Raw genomic sequence first — 17,550 nt, forward strand, 5'->3', positions numbered from 1 at the left:
AGATCAGGCCTGCATTGGAGGGCAGTTGGGGGGCAAGATCAGGCCAGCAGGGGAGCAGTTAGATGTTTATTAGGCTGGCAGGGGAGCATTTAGGGCAGCCATGGGCAAACTACGGCCCGCCCGTTTGAAATGAATAAAACTATTGAAAAAAAAGACCGTACCCTTTTATGTAACGATGTTTACTTTGAATTTATATTAGTTCACACAAACACTCCATCCATGCTTTTGTTCCAGCCCTCCGGTCCAGTTTAAGAACCCACTGTGGCCCTCCAGTCAAAAAGTTTGCCCACCCCTGATTTAGGGGGTGATCAGGCTGGCAGGCAGAAGCAGTTAGGGGCAATTAGGCAGGCGAGCGGTTAGGAGACAGCAGTCCTGGATTGTGAGAGGGATGTCTGACTGCCAGTTTAGGCCTGATCACTGTGGCATCGGGCCTAAACCGGCAGTCAGACATCCCCTGAGGAGTCCCAGATAGGAGAGAGTGCAGGCTGGGCTGAGGGACACTCCCCCCCTGCATGAATTTTGTGCACCGGGCCTCTAGTATGAGATAGATTCCTTAGTTTCTTGCAAACTTAGTCCTCTTGCTCTTCTTTTCCTCAGTGTCCATCCTGTCTTCTGAAATTGCTAACATAAAGCTAAAAAGCTCAGAGCAGTTCAGAGCATAGACTGAAGTGATGTGGCATATTTTAAATTCTTCCATTCTTCTGAACCAGATTTTTTCCCTTCTAAATGTAGAATTATAAAGCATGCACTACAAGAGGAACAAGGAAAAGAATTTTAGTTAAGGTTTCCTGATCCTAAGAAAGTCAGGAAGGGCCTCAAGCCCATCTTGGACTTTAGAACACTTCACAACTTTGTGGTAAAAGAAAAATTTTAAATAGAGCCTTTGGACTTATGTATTTCATCCTTATCAGGAAAGTAGCATTATTTAATAATTTTATTCTTTTAGGCAAAAATTCTATGTGCAATTGGGCTATTTTTTTACACTGATATATGTCTGGGTTTCAGATTTTTTTTGTAGGTATTTAATATATACTCATAGTATTTTAGGTAATTGGACAACTTGTGTGCTTTTTTGTTCGAAATGTGTTCTTTATCTCTTGTAACATCATGTTTGTGTTCTCTAGTGTTTTGTATCTTCTTCAATCATTTTATTGGATTGTAGGGTAGATTGTCTTTCCCAGGACCAATATTATGTCTTAAAAGTGTTTTGAAAGTAGAAAGTGGCTTTGTGTTTTGTTGTTTTCTGTTTTTACCTCTTATATGATGCCTCACTAGCATGAAAAGATGTAGCACCAATAAAAAGTTGTTTTCTCTTCTTTTCACCTAACAGTCTTACACAAGATATATTTCAGTCGTTGACAAAGTGAATATTTGGTGGATCTGTCTTTACCAACCAAAACAACCTTATTTTACTACATTAACTTTGAAGGTCTTTTTATTTGTGAAAATCAGCCTGTTTATGTACTGTGTATTCCTCCAAAGTTACAGCGTTTTATCATTGGAGAAATGAAATTTTCTTTCAGTAGATGAAAATTACATTTTGATTGAACATCATTCCTTATGCAGTCACCCATAAATATAATGTGTTTTGCTGTCTTTTCAGAAAATGGCTACAGATGTGATTTCTGAATTGACAAGAAAATAGAACAACTTTAATGTTTTAGATAAAACAGATGGTATTTTTGTTTTAGACAAAACTATCTGAGAGTGAAAGCAACTTAATTGGTGGCAAGACTCTTGGGGTCAGCCAAATTATGTACAATTTGTGTGTCTATTTCTTTTATTGCTTCAGAATCAAAAATTTTGAGTAGTTGGAAAAGAATATTTATCCTTTTTATTGACTTGCTATTTTTTGTTATGTACTGGAATAGTTATGAGTTTTCAATCCTATTTTATTTATAAATGTCACGAAATTACATGTTAATTCTACTTTGGTTATACTTGTGCCTTAGAAATGCTTTTCCCATTGGGAGAAAGTCCTGAAATATGTAGTTATACTTTTGAGGGTTAACACTTTATAGTATTGAGTTGCATTTGCAGCTATAAATTCTGATAACATTGATGATACTAACTCTTGTTTCCACATCATTGAGCATTGGGCAGATATTACTGTCAGATGCCTGGAGAGGCACATACTGTGAAGGGAGCCCTGGACTGAAAGTCAGGGGGTCATTCTAGTCCCACCTCATCACTAACCAGCCTCATGTTTTTGAAACTTTGATTTCAGAGGAGAGAGGAGGCTGAAATAGCTGGTTCCCAGGGTCATGTCCAAGTGACATTTTCTTATTTGTTAAAACCTAAATCATTTATAATGCATTCATCTGGATAAACACCAGGAAAGAAACTTTGGGGGTAGAAAACTCAACTCTGAAAAATAACCAATTTTGTCCAATAACTGGGACATAGGAAACTATTTTCCAAAATATCAGCACTATTGCAAGAGGAAGACGTATTGTATAGCAATTCCCTTTCTACCACCTCTTATAAAAGGTCCCTTTTGCCATGTAAGGTTACATATTTATAGGTTCTGGGGATTAGTATGTGGACATCTTGGGTGGATAATTATTCTGCCTATCATACCTGGAAACCTAAAGTTTATATTTCCAGTGGGTAAGTGGATAATTGATTGAGAAACATCAGGATAAATCTATGTAGATGTTCCTTAAGCACCTCAAATTCAAGCGCCTCAACTTGTATTTATCACCTTCATCCTGAAACCTCCTCTCACTGCCCTTCAATCTTGGTAAGGGTACCACCATCACTTGCCTACTCTAACTGGAAACCAGGACTTACAGAAGACTTTTTTTTCTAGTTTACCCCATCCAGTCTTATCCAAGGAATGAAAAAATTCTGATAAGATACTCTACCTGTTTCTCAAATTTGTTCTTTTTGTATTTCTACCACTCTCTAATTTATATCTTAACTTTACTTACCTGGGCGGTTGTAGCTATCTACTTGGTTTTCCTATTTTGAGTCTTGACTCCTTAAATTCATCCTCCACCTGACAACTAGATATACGTATTAAAAATTAAAATATTATCATATTAAACCTCACTCCCCGTAACCTATATAATAAGGTCTAAGCTCCTTGCAGTGACTTAAACTACCTTATAACATGAGATTTATTTTCCTTTCTGGTTCCATATATTGGCATTTTAGAGGTACTTCACTATGTAGATTCCAGTGGTTTTGGATAGTCTGTATGCTCTGTAAATAACATCATTTTTCTAAAATCTGCATTTGTTCTTGTGAGCACTCTACCTAAAGTATTTTTCTACTTTTCTTCCTGGTTATCTCCACCACATATCCTACTTTTAAAAAGTTGCATGTTTTTGTTATATTTTTCTTATTTAAAAAATACTTTGTAGATAGTGTTTTACATCCAGAAATATAAAAAGTAGTTGCATAATATTCAGATTATTTATCTAGAATCTAGAGCAGTGGTTCTCAACCTGTGGGTAGCGACCCCTTTGGCGGTAGAACGACCCTTTCACAGGGGTCTCCTAAGACCATCCTGCATATCAGATATTTACATTACGACTCATAATAGTAACAACATTACAGTTATGAAGTAACAATGAAAATAATTTTATGGTTGGGTCACAACATGAGGAACTGTATTTAAAGGGCCAGAGGGTTGAGAACCACTGATCTAGAGGAAGTATACCTGTTAATAGTTTAAATCCTCTTCTGCTGAATCTATGTTGTTAAACATATCTGCTGAATTGTTAATCTCTAATATTCATCCTTTTGGAATTTCGTACAGTTAATTTTTAATTTTAGTATTTAATTTTTGTGGTAAAATTCTTTATCTTTTTATTTACTTTATTCATGTTTTCCTCTTTTTATTTACTTTATTTATGTTTTCCTCTTGGAAAGGATTGGACTAAATTGAGGCTAATTCACTCAACTTCCTGTTTACCTAGCCCACCAAGTTTTCATCTTATAGCCTGAAGGCCCTACTCCCTGAAATCACATAAGCTGTCTCTGACATTAAAGGATCTCAGAAGCTTTCTATTTAGATTTAAAACCTCCCCTTCTGTGTAGCTCCCAGTATGTGGCACATGTTCTGATGAGAAAGTCAAACGTATACTTGAAGCCTCCTAAGTCCCCACCAAGTGCTCTTTTGGGCCTTTCTGTCCTCACAGTGGTCTTCATGTAGTCTTTACACTGGCTTTGCATGGAACTCAGCCTCTCCCGTACTGAGAACTGGCATGCCCTAGGATGAAATGGCCACCATGGCAGCTCACTTCTCTAGAGTCCTTTCTTCCTATCAGCAATTCTCTGTTATAACGATTTTCAACTTTTTCATCTCATGGTGCATATAAACTAACTACTAAAATTCAGCAGCACACCAAAAAATATATTTTTGCCAATCTGACAAAATAGGTATAATTTTGATTTAGCCCCATCAGACAGGTATCTTTGTGTTAACTGTTGTCATTTTTTTATTTGTCAATCTAAGGGAAACAAGGTCAGTGCTCCTGACTAAGTAGTCAAGTATTTCATGTTTTACAATTCTTGCAGCACACTCATTGAAAATTGCTGCTGTATTGTATTGCCTTCAAGCAAATGATTACTTATATTTTATCTGACTAGTTGGCCAGTAGAAGTAAGCACTCTTGTTTGTCATCAACTGCTCCATCTCTCCTGGAAATGAAAGTATAATATATCTTTCAACTTTAATTTGATAAAAGAAAAATGCTCACTTTTTTCTACTCCAGTGTTTATATTCCTATTGATTTGTAAGAGCACTTTACAAATTTCCTTAATTTTCTTTTCTTTTATTTTTTTACTCTTTAATCTTATTGTTTAAGATGGGAAAGTTTTAAGCTTTTATTATCAAATCTGCCATCCTTTTACTTTGTTATATTTTTTCCCATTATAATTAGAAAGACCTTTTGTATCAGAAATAACTAATTTTGTATACTTTTTGTTTAAATTCATCTAGAATCAATTTTGGCGTATTGTTTTAATGTATCCATTTAATCATTTATTTTGCCTCATCTGTTATAGATATACTAGAGGCCTGATGCACGAAATTCATGCAAGAGTAGGCCTTACTTCCCCAGCTGCCAGCACTGGCTTCCCTCTGGCACCTGGGACCCGGGCTTCCCTCCCGCTGCTGGCAGGCACCTGGGACCCAGTCTTCCCTCGCAGCCACCGCTTCATCCGGAAGGTCTTCCAGAAGGATGTCCAGTCTAATTAGCATATTATGCTTTTATTATTATAGATTATAGGACTAGAGGCCCAGTGCATGGATTCATGCACATTGAAAGGAAATTAATTATAAGGTGGCCGGTGGGGCAGGATTGGGTGAGACGGGCCGGACATGCCCTGGAGCCAACCTCCCTCGGTCCCTCCCTGGCTGGCTGCACTTGGGGTGGTGCCGGGGCTCAAAGGGCGTCTGCAGAATGAGCGGGGGAGAGGAGGAGCCCTCTAGCATTTGGGCCCCTCAGTCTGGCCTGCAGGGATCAGGCCAAAACCAGGAGTCCAACATCCCCTGAGGGGTCCCAGAGTGCAAGAGGGCACTCTGCAAAGTTGCTGTCGCTCAGCAGCTCCTGCGTTGAGCGTCTGCCCCCTGGTGGTCATTGCGCATCATAGCTACTGGCCAGTTGGCTGGTCACTGGTCAGCCGGATGTTTAGGCTTTTATATATACCGATTTTTTTCTTCATTAATGACCCATTCCTTTTCTCACCTTTCTCCCAACAAAAGGATTTCAACGGGATTTTTTTTAATCCTCACCCAAGGATATGTTTATTGATTTTTAGAGAGGGAAAGAGAGAGGGAGAGATGAGAGAGAAACATCAATTGGTTGCCTCCCGTTGGTGCATGGGACAATGCTCCAACTAACTGAACCACTCGGCCAGGGCTTAATGGGATTTTGATAGGCATTGTGTGAGATTCTATGCATCTGTGCTTCTACCCTCTCATCACCACTCCTGTTGTTTCAAGGTATCTGTGTTATCTTGTGTGGTTTTGTTAATATCTTTCATTTAGATTTATATATCTCTTACACACACAAAAAAAAAAAAAACATTTAAGGCAATTCAATGATGTAGGTTAATTAAGACATTCACTCCACTATCCAGTATGATTCATGTACTATGGTCCCTGGTGAGGATGCCAGGAGGTTTTTTTAAAGGAAAGGAGAGAAATTAATTGCTATTGAGATTCTACTTAGTGCCAAGGCTGGGCTATGTGATTTTCCCAAACATTTTATCATTTAATCATAACAACAGTCTTGTCTCCTGATTGTGAAGATATTAGGTTTGGAGAAATAAAATAACTTGTCCAAAGCCTCTCAAATTCTAAGTGCCATACTGGGGTTTTGAGCTTGAATATGTCTGACTTCAGAGTCTAAGAGTCACAGAACTGAGTGTGGTTGTTGAAGATCTAATACATCTCAAAGAGGCCCCTTTGTTTTCATATCTTGATTCCCCCCACCCCCACCCCAATGGCTAATATGATAAGGATTATGTTTTAAACCTAGAAAAGTAGGTGGGCTGTATTAAAAGGACTTCAAATTTAGAAATTGCAATTTTTGTAAACATATAACTCCAAATATATATCCATATCAAAATACTGTACAAAGGTTACTATTCCTAATTTTTTATTTACTTTTTAAATATATTTTATTGGTTTTTAGACAGAGAGGAAAAGAGAGGGGGAGAGAGAGAGAAACATCCATCTGCTGCCTCCTGCATGCCCCCACTGGGACATGTGCCCTGACCAGGAATTGAACCTGTGACCCCTTGGTACATGGGACGATGCTCAACCAACTGAAACACACCAGCCAGGGCCACAGTTGTCTTTCTTAACATGATGTGAATTATTTCTACAAATGAGGGAATTCTGAATATAAACATCTTGATAGAATCTTCAAGGATAGAACCATGTGCACAGTGGAATTCTTTCTACTTCTTTCATAAAGTGATTCCCAGCTTGACATGAGCATATAGATGGCCTTTTTGTTTCTCCATTCCTTTTGTCCTAATCAAAAGTAGATCATTTTCTGCCCTCTAATTCTATGGACAGGTAATGTATGAGTGCTTTGTCTTCATGTGGTAAGAGTTGTTCTTTGATATAGAGAATTGAGATAATTGCTGGTAACCCAAAGTGGTTGGGGCTTAGTGTCATAATGAGAACTAGGAGTTTGGACATGACTTGGTGACAGATGAGAAGTAGGAAGCTAATGCAAATATGGGAAGATTTGGGGGAAGAGTTCTGAGCTTCCTATACAGTTATTTCCAAGGTAAAATAGAAATTATTCTCATTACTTTGAAGCATGAATGCATGGAACAGATAACAGATCTCAGTGTATGGGAAGAGAACGTAACCTAAGATCATATATGCATAAGCCATGGACACAGACAATAGTGTGGGGAAGGCCTGGGGTGGTGCAGGGTTTGGGGGAGAAAGGAGGAAAAATATGGGGGACAGCAGTAATACCAACAATAAAAAATTATCATTTTCAGGGTATAGATATTACTCTTTTGTTAGTGTGGGTAAAACATTAATTTTCAGTAAATTAGCATGATATTATAAGATATTAAAACAGTTGGTTTTATTCACAACTAAAGGGCTTAAAAGGGCTCAGGTTTGGGAATATTAGTGGTATAACAAATGTTTGGTTACCAAACATAATAATGACAGTGAAATTTAATTGTTTTATGATGGTGTACTTATTTCCAAAGGAAGTATAATTCATATATAATCATGTTTCTTCTATACTTAAAATATACACAGATAGAAGTTTGTGTGTAAAAGATAAATTTGTGCTGTGATTCACTTGAAAAACATGCTGTGAATCTCTAATTATGTTAAAAAATTATTTTCTTAGTGCAGCATTATGCTCATTATATACTCTACACATTTAGCTTTTGAATAGATTTCTGGCATGATAATTACATAATCATTCAGTACAGTAGAAACATCATTATGGTCAAATACTAATTAGCTACTAAAATGAAACAAAACAGAACCTAGCTCACAGCTTATTATAAAAAATGATTTAATATTATACAAAACCAAATGTATGGTTAAAGTTATTATTTGCTTTAAATGTGAGTCATTTCTTTTTTTTTCCATGGGAAGGAATCAGTGTTCTGGATGCTTGTTACCTAATTTATTGCTTGAGCACATATTACATTTTATTTTCAGAATCTTTATGACCAATTCTGTGTAGTAGAGCATCCAAAGAACTTGCCAGGGAATTCTAGGCTTAGTACCAGGGTGTGCCTCAGGGCTTCTGCACAGTTAGGAGACTGGAGTCAGGGAACATGGAGTTCAATAGTAATTAGTAAATTATTCCTTGCTAGGATGCTGATTTGAACATCTTTGTTGCTGAGGATGAGTGATCCTCAGCTATTTTTTCTTCCCCAGTGCACCTTAGGAACGGAGTACCATCCTGCTAGTAACAGTGAATCTTGGCCATTGTGATTCTCCAGTGTGTTCATGATAGAAGAATAGCCAGGTACAAGGTTAGCTCTAGTACAAAGCAATGGGAGGGTGCAAAAAGGTTGATAGATCCCTTAGGTAAGTCAGTTAAGCATACCCTTCAAGGTATGCTCTCTTTGAGAATTGCTTCTGTGGATAAAACAGGATTCATCTAGTATTAGGAGGCCCTGATGGTCTTTGTAAATATGTTTTAACAGCATGGCTTCTACTGCTTTTCTCATATGTGTAAGGAATCTCGATTATTTCAGAATATTATTTCAATCATAAATGCTTCTCTTGACAAACACTTTATAAGTCAAACACTTTACAGATTTTATGCTCCATCCCCTTTATCTTTGTGTTTTCTGTTGTGCTTCACTTTAGTTTTGACCACTATAGGTATTAATTTTATTTCTTAATGAATGGTCTGTAATGCAGTTGAAATATACAGGACTCATATGTAGGATAAAGGACCACTGCTAGGCTTTCTGATGCACTGACTAAATGATGCTAGCTTGATCCTACCACCTTTGTTGTAGCTGCTAAGTCTCAGGGAGAAAAGCAGTACTATCTAATTTTAGTTCTATGTTCTTGCAATTAAAAGATTATATAGGAAAACAATATTTCAGATCATGAAAATAATCACTAATGAATCAGTGAGCTGTAGTATTGGTCAAACATCGTCTTTGCAATATCCTCTTATTTAATTAAAGATAATATGATACAAATTTGGTTAAAGTTAAAATCATAAATCTTGCAAAGGCTTCAGAATTCATGAAGTCTGTGATATGATGGTCTAAAACATTTCTACTCAGAGGAAAAGCCATAAAACTGAATATCTGGCTAAGTCATGCTACTGAGAAAACTAAGGATGTTAGGTTTCTTCAACTGAGAATCACTGGAATATCGAAGAATGGAGAGAGGACTTAGGAAAAATGATGAAGTCCTTGACTTTTTAAAAAATAAATATAGCTATGTTTAGGACCATCCTGTAAAAACAAATGTTATAGAAAGGATGTCATAATGTACTAGTATAAAAACTGTTGGAAAAATTCTGACCAAAACCCCACTCAGTTCATTTTTTTTTTCATTCTAAAAATAACACTAGTGGCAAATATTGCCTAAAATTATTTAATAGTTTTTATTTTCCTTTCTCTAGCTAAGTCCCAATCAAATATTTTGCCAGTACTTATTATAAAATTTTATCCCCTATTTTAAGTAGATTGATTTCAAATATCTTTTTCAGAACTAAGTCTCTTGGATATAAGGGCCCTGTGTGTTTAAAATATATGTGTGAATTATGTGATTCCACACGTATAGTCATACATTTTTTGCTGTTTTAGTGGTCTAAATGAATGTTAGAATTTTAGTTGAAATTAATTATGGTTAAATTACAAATAATTTATATATTTCTTTAATTCAGCTAGATTAGGCAGGGACCAAGATATTAGATGTATAGAATTAATCCTTTGAGACAGATCATATGTATATCAGTAATTTTTCTGGGACATGAAAATAACTTTATTACAAACCTATTAATGGCTTCTATTTGTATAACATTTTATTCTGAGAAAGTGAACCATTGTTTCATTACCCTTTGTATTGTACAGTATTTGTTGTGATGAAATTGCATGTTCTCCAAAAGTTTCACCAAAATGTTCTATGTAATTTCTCCACATGTTTACTCTATGACTATCTATGAGCTGAGAGTTTACAAATAGCATTAAAGAACTGCAAGTATTTTGAGTCCACAATAGTGAAGCAGCTGTTTTTGCAGGTATCTTGTGGTCTATAATCCTTCAGAGCAAGAACGAACCTCACTGGTCTCAGTCTGTGTGAGTTCCCCCACAGTAAAAGTGTCCTCTGCTTCGGGAAAGCCTGTGAAAATTCAGATGAGTGCAGTTTGGAATACAGCCACTACTATTTCGCAAACAGCCTATGAGGTATGTTTCTGCCACAGAACTTAGAGGCATCATTAAAAAGGTATGGCTAGTTTATATATGTATACATTACTCCTAGAACTGTCCAGTCATTGTGTGTGAAGTGGTTAAAATTGTACTTACCAGGGGGTTTAACTGGCCAGTTAAATGACACAAGGAAAATAGATTCTGTGTTTCCCAAAATATTAGAACATTTATTAGTATGTATATTCTGTTAGTTCATATTAGCATGTATATTGTATATCTTTGTAAGCATGTATATTGTAACTTTTTCCTGAAGTAATCATTACAGAATGTGGATATTTTTGTTGTCTAACTCAATTTAATGATAATTATGCATATCAAAATTGAGGTATATTCCACCTTTCTACATAACTTTGGGTACTTTTAATTTTTTTATTGCAAAGGAGAGACATAGATCATGAAAGAGTTATTTTCTAAAATGATTCTTCTCCAAGGTATAATTAGGGAAAATCTGGACCAAGTAACAGACAGGGAAGGGGATTTCTTAAAATAAGCAACATGAAACTAAACCCCAACATCATTAGTAAGGTTGAAATCTTAGAGTCTGGAGTGCAGTTTTAACTGTTACTTCTGAAGACACAGCCATAAGTGAGGAATTCTAAAAGAGATTTACTTCCGTTTGTCAAAAGCCATTGCTAGCTGCTCTAATAAACTCAGAATCCTTTAAGTAGAAATGAAAAGTATGATACAAATTTTGGTAAGATATTACAGGAAACACCCCATCTAGAAAATAGAACAGTAGTTCCTAGAAGGTCTTGTCTTACAGTATGTGCATCCTCTAAACCTTGTTCAGTATCCGCTAGATCCCAGGCATTGGGTGGCTGGTGTTGACTGAACTAATGTGCTTAATATTTATATTATTACATTGCCCATTTTTCTGTTTAATTTACTGAAATATAGTATTGTAAAAAGATCCTAGTAATTAGGAAAAAATCATTGTTTGTAGTAAACCCTTATTGTTATGGGGAATTTCCCCCTCTGAACATTGATGAGCACTGTAAGACAGTTGAGAATGGTCACATGATTTCATTTATTCAGTGAAAACAATGTCTGATAGTCCTACTAATTTAAAGTTATTAGGTTACTTGGATAAACTGAGATGTTGATACTCTACCCTTGAGTTATCAAAACATATTTTTAGAATTAGCTTGTTCTTTTCACCACAAGTATAAATGTGTTTTCTTTCAATAGAGCACATTTTTCTATAATAAATTCCCTCTTCTATCTTTTAAAGATCTCTTTTCTAGCACAGATGCCACCATTGGGACTGCAAGTGTATACACTTTTGGAATCATCGAATTCATATCCACATGTAGCTGAGTATGTCCTGTATAATGGTAACATAGAAAATAAAGGCATTTTCAATGTGAAGAATATGAAAAATGCTGAAGAAATAACTCTGGAGAACTCTTTTATTAAGCTTCAGTTTGGTCAATCTGGGCTTATGGAGGTACGTTCTGAATAGTTCTAAAATACATGAAAGGCTTATCTGTATATATAAAAGACTAAGCGACCGTTATGACTGGTCGACTGATCGCTATGACATTCACTGACCACCGGGGTCAGATGCGCAACACAGGAGCTGCCCCCTGGTGGTCAGTGCGCTCCCACAGCCAACCTCCTGCGGCCAGCCCCCATCGGCCTGGTCAGTACTGGGCAAGACGGGCCCTAATCAGCCCCAATCTCTGGCCAGGCCAAGGGACCCCACCCATACACAAATTCATGCACCAGGCCTCTAGTTTTATTATAATGTGTAGAGATTACTTATGCAAAGGGGAAAGAACTTTGCAAATACTCTGAGAGAAAAGGTGAATGAGCTTTGTGAACCTTCTTCTTGTGGTCTTCGTGACCACTCGCTCCTCACAAGTATGGTTTGTGGCTGATGCTCCTTTGTGAACTATTTGTAACTGGTCCGCAAAAGTGTAGAAGCAGTGACTCTTTAGAAATGTCTAGAAAAATCTGAAAACAATTTGACAGAGTCAATTTATGCCTACTGAATCTATAAAAGATTTGAGTATGTGTTTGGTATATTACTTTAAATTTAATTTTCTAGTAATTCAGTTTTATTGTACTTTACAAAAATATTGGTTCATGCATATTGGAAATAAAAAATAAGCCTTCTTCTCCACTACAGAAGATTGGAGAAGTACTGGTCTCAGTATTTTAATTTGTGTATCTCTTTCTTTACAAAAGGGTGTTTTGACTTTTTGTTCCGATTGTGAAGGTTTTTAATTCTAAGGTTAAGTATAACATTTTGAGTGTTCATCCAAGAATTGTGAATATTAGAGACTATTAGCATTTTTAAATCTATCCTGAGGTAACTTACTAAATTGACATACACGTGGAACCAGATGCAACATCATTAGTATCTTAATACTGAGTTGCCTTTAAATTTTTTCTCTTTAGGAAATGATAAATAAAGAAGATGGTGAACCTCATAAGGTAAAAGTACAATTTTCATGGTATGGAACCACAAGTAAAAAGGACAAAAGTGGTGCCTACCTCTTCTTGCCGGATGGGGAAGCCAAAGTAAGTGCTGGTGAGCTGAGTTATTGTAGAAAAATAGCTTGGCCACTGGGTCATATTTCTTCATAACTTTTAGTACTTTAAAAAAAATAATGCCCTTTTCCCCACCCTTCACTGAAAAGGTAGTATATGCAAATTTTGACACATTTTTAAAATGCAGAAAACAATAAAATTTATCAACTATTTCATAAAAGCCCATGAAACCAATGCCAATATTGTGATGTATAATTGTCTTTTATACATACCCCTTTTCCACCATCTTCAGGTTTTGTCTTACTGCATTACATATTTTTCATTGTAACAGTGCTCACAATCTGATGGTATAGGTTTCTAAAACACAATTTTAATGTACACTGTTGTGTTTTAAAGTTTTAGTATAAGATGAATAGGTCTGAAGGTCTGATTTAAACCATGGTGATAGCTATATTGTATAATTGGAATTTGCTGAAAGTAGAGCTTCATTGTTCTCACCCAAAAAAAAGAAAAAGTGTCTGTGCATATGTAAAAAAAAAAAAAATCCTATTGCTGTATATGTACATTTTCCACCAATACTTCATTATTGTAACATTGTGATAATCTTTCCCTGTAACATTATTTTTGTGCAATGCTGATTATTTTCTGAGAATAACTTTCCAGAAGAGTCATTTTGTGTTAGTGGATGAGACCTTGTAAGGCCTTTGATACATACTACTTTTCTCTCTGGAAAGAGTGCATGCTCACTCCCATCAGTGTTTTTTGAGAATAGCTTTTGAATTCTATACCATTTCATGCACTGAGAATTAGCCATTTTAAAAACTTTACCTATATTAATAGCTGAAAAATATTTTAATGTTAACATTTTTATGATTATTAGTGAGGTTAAACTTTTTTATACATTTATTTACCTTTCATATTTCTTTTGTGAGTTTTTACTTAAATTCTTTGGCCATTTTTCTATTGGTGTAACTTACAGATCTTCATATATGATAAAATTAATCCTTTTTCATATATATTGCACAATTTTCTCAATGTGTTATTTAAATGGTTAATTTTTATTTTATTTTTCTATTAAGGTACTTTTTAATTTTTGTGTAGTCAGTTCCATATTCTTTTTTTTAGATTTCCTTCCTTTGCTTTTATACTTACACTTGCTTTCTGCACTTCAAAATAAGTTAAATATTCTTCATATTTTGTTGCCTAGGAACCTATCTCCTGAAAAAGTTACTTTTGTTCTATAATTTAGAAAAGTCTGCTAACTGAAATCAAATATAGATTTTAAAGGATTATGTGGGTCATGCTAAGGATTCTAGTTTTTTGTTTGTTTTTAGTTTTTTAAATTAGTGAGGAATTAAAGGTAAAGTACAGCTTACAGTAGGCATTTCAGGATGTGCAGTGAGCCCATGTTTTCTCATCAGCTTTTGTCATTGAATAGGCAATTTGCTTTGATTGTCTTGTACTTTAAAAATAAATATATAAATATATATACACATACATTTTTTGATAGCTCAGTTGATGCTTCTTTCTTTACAGATTTAACCCACTGAATTAATAATTATTCAAAGTGTAGTCACTGTATATTCATATATTTGTGCTATGAAATATTGTACATGGATCATAGCAACTAATTTATTTAAAATTATTTTATTTTTAAATAACTCTAATGTTAGATAGAAGGATAAAGAGACTATCATATGGTTAGAAGATAAAATTAAAGCACATCAGGGAAAGAGGCAGTTGGATATATCAGAAAAAAAAGCGGGGGCCCAGAAATCACTGTCCCAGGTTTCAGCCCCCTCCATTACTTTCTAGCTATGTGTTCATTAGGTAAAGCATCATATTAATTTCAGAACATTTTTCTCTAGCCAAAGAGGTAAATTTGGAAGAAAATTACATAGTTCTGAAAATCTTATGCTATTTAAGTAGTTCACATTGCAAGCCTAGCTTCTTATACTGTTGTTGGACTTAGGGTGTGTAATACTTAAGAAAATATAACTCTATGAATGCTTTAAATTTGTTCACATTAGTTCTATGTATTAGTCCCATATTTTCTTGAATGTAGATTCCAAGTAATGAAAACTAAATCAGTGGGGCTTTTTCAAGTTTATAAGTTTGCTTTATATTCATCTAGCTCTTTCAAGTAAAAGGCAGTGTATTTATAGGGTAGTAAACCTAACTGTGATTAAACTGTGTTTCTGAATCCTGCTTCCTGTTTGTTTAGATGACTCCCTGTGGTCATCCTTGCCACCTGCCTGACCCTGGAACAGTAGGGGGCCGTGGTTATAATAAACGTTTGCCTGGAAAAATGTCACTGCTGCAGAACGAGCACTTTCTTTAATAAGTAACACATGGACAAGAGAGAAGGACTTTAATCAGAAATTTTATAGCTGGAAGGAATGTTTGTAAATTTAGACCAATCAAGTTGTAACATTTTTATTTTCAGTAGTTATTGTATAATGCAAATTAATTTTATAGCAAATGCATATTACACTTTCTTTGTAAGATTTTGTAAGATTTTCACTTTGTAAGCTTTTCACTTAAAATTGAAAATATCAGGTGATATGAATTTGCCATTTTGGAAACTATAATCAACATTTTTTAGAAAAGTTAAAAGCCAAACTATTTTTCTAAAAATGTCATTTTCTCTTCAGCCTTATGTTTACACAACCCAACCCCTTGTCAGAGTACAACGTGGAAGGTTTTATTCGGATGTAACTTGCTTTTTTGAACATGTTACCCATAGTGTCCGACTGTACAACATACAGGGTAAGAAAACAGAGAAATGCAGTTGTGATATATGTGTAATGGTTCTTGATTCCTTGCTTTTCTTGTGTTGTTTTTAATAAATTAGAAATTGGGTTTTAGAAATGGTCTAAACATCATCTTCACATCCTACCTACTGTATGATTTAAATATAATATTTACCCTTTGATAATAAAAAATGGTAAAACATTTAACTCTACCCTACATATACATGTTCTTTTTTCTGTATGTCTTCTCATTCCTACTGTCACATATGTCTTAGTTATGAGCTCAATTTTATTTCTTAGATCTAAAAACAGTGTAGCTTATTTTATTTTATTTTATTTTATTTTATTTTATTTTATTTTATTTTATAGAATGGAAATTATGTCAGCTATGGCTGATACACACACACACACACACACACACACACACACACACACATACACATATACGCACACACTGCCTTAAATGTAGAATATATTGCAATAGCATGCATCACTGGAATTTAACTTTAAAATAATGTTCTAAACTAATTCTCTTTGTTCACTACTCTTCAGCTGTTAGAGTATGAGATCAGGCAATTGTTTATTACTTTTAGGACAGTGTTAAGAAGCATATTTATTAACCAAGTGATAGAAATAGCCTTTGATCCCTTTAGGAACTTAACTGTGGGCATTAGCATTAATCCTTCCTTAGGATCTAGATGGAGTTGTGGTTCCCAAACACTCTCAGAATTATAATATTATCTGATATCATGTCAATTGATTTTTAATTCAGTGTTTTTAGGATAGAGTACTTTTCCAAATACAGATTTCATCCTAATAGCCAGGCCATTTACCATTTATCAACTCTCTTAGAAAAGGACCTCATGAAAATGCCACTTTAAATTTTTCTTTGCTGTTAACTAAGCTGAAAAAAACAAGAAAGGAAGAATACTTTCCTTTGAGTCTTCATACAGGTAGACAATAAAGCGTTATACAAAATAGTGATAAAATGTATAGGCAAGCACTGTTTAGTTTTTAAGTATCATGGGGAAGCAGAAAGGCATGCAATGTTCAGGGACTTTCTTAGCTGAAGTTTAATTGTCTAATTTCAGTGTCTAAATTTAATTTTGCTTTTTAAACAACTTTTTAAATATGTATTTTATTTTATTTTTCCCATTACCATTTATCACCTCTATGCCCTCTCCCACCCGCCTACCCCCTGCAATCACCACATTCATGTCCATGTCCATGAGCTCTCTCTTTTTTTTTCTTTTTTGCTCAATCCTCCCCAACACTCCCAGCCCCCACCATCAGAGGGTTTGCCTTTTATTAGAATTTCAGGTATTGACATAGTTTCCCATGTGATATAATGAGATATGTTCTCAGAATAACTTATGCTTCATAGGTTACATCAAGAACTAAAAGGTCTTCTAGAAGGTGGGAAAATTTATACTAGACACTAACTTTGTGTCCTAAATGTGACTTCTACAGTTATCTGCAATTACTTTGCTACCTATAAGTCTGTAGTTCTGAAATAATCTTTTCCCCAAACCGCTAGTAAGTCAGAAATAATATTTGTAACCATCCCCTTGTACTTTTATATAAGCCATTATTTAACATCTAGCGCTCTAAAATTATATTTTCAGCTACAGCCAAAAGTTTCACTTCCTGGGTACAAAATAGCGTTAGCATACAGGAGATATACTTACCTGCTTTTAAATTTGCTTAAAACTATTATTTTTTTTTAATGGAAATGTCCTTTCTTGAGTATAACCTGGTAACACTGATGCTGGCTTGTGCCATCAAGCTCAGTTTACCACTGTTTTGCATCAGTTCTATTTAGTGATAGGCTGTATCTCAGAGTGAATGCTGAAGCTGCACATCAGAAAATCCCAACTTCTCAAGTGTATTTGCT

The 17,550-nt window shown here is 35.1% G+C and overlaps 1 protein-coding gene across 9 annotated transcripts in view; it reads left to right on the forward strand.

Annotated features, from left to right (window-relative positions):
• The window catches only part of MAN2A1 (mannosidase alpha class 2A member 1), a 166,124-nt gene that overhangs the window by 100,624 nt on the left and 47,950 nt on the right, over nt 1-17,550 (forward strand). For all 9 annotated transcript variants that reach the window (XM_036309636.1, XM_036309635.1, XM_036309633.1 and 6 more), the window contains 4 exons: nt 10,218-10,383; nt 11,639-11,854; nt 12,811-12,933; nt 15,558-15,672. In XM_036309636.1, the coding sequence (XP_036165529.1) occupies nt 10,218-10,383; nt 11,639-11,854; nt 12,811-12,933; nt 15,558-15,672 (620 nt within the window). The remainder of the gene's footprint in view (nt 1-10,217; nt 10,384-11,638; nt 11,855-12,810; nt 12,934-15,557; nt 15,673-17,550) is intronic.

This window comes from Myotis myotis, unplaced genomic scaffold (genome assembly GCF_014108235.1).
Source record: "Myotis myotis isolate mMyoMyo1 unplaced genomic scaffold, mMyoMyo1.p scaffold_m19_p_5, whole genome shotgun sequence".
Taxonomy (NCBI): domain Eukaryota; kingdom Metazoa; phylum Chordata; class Mammalia; order Chiroptera; family Vespertilionidae; genus Myotis; species Myotis myotis.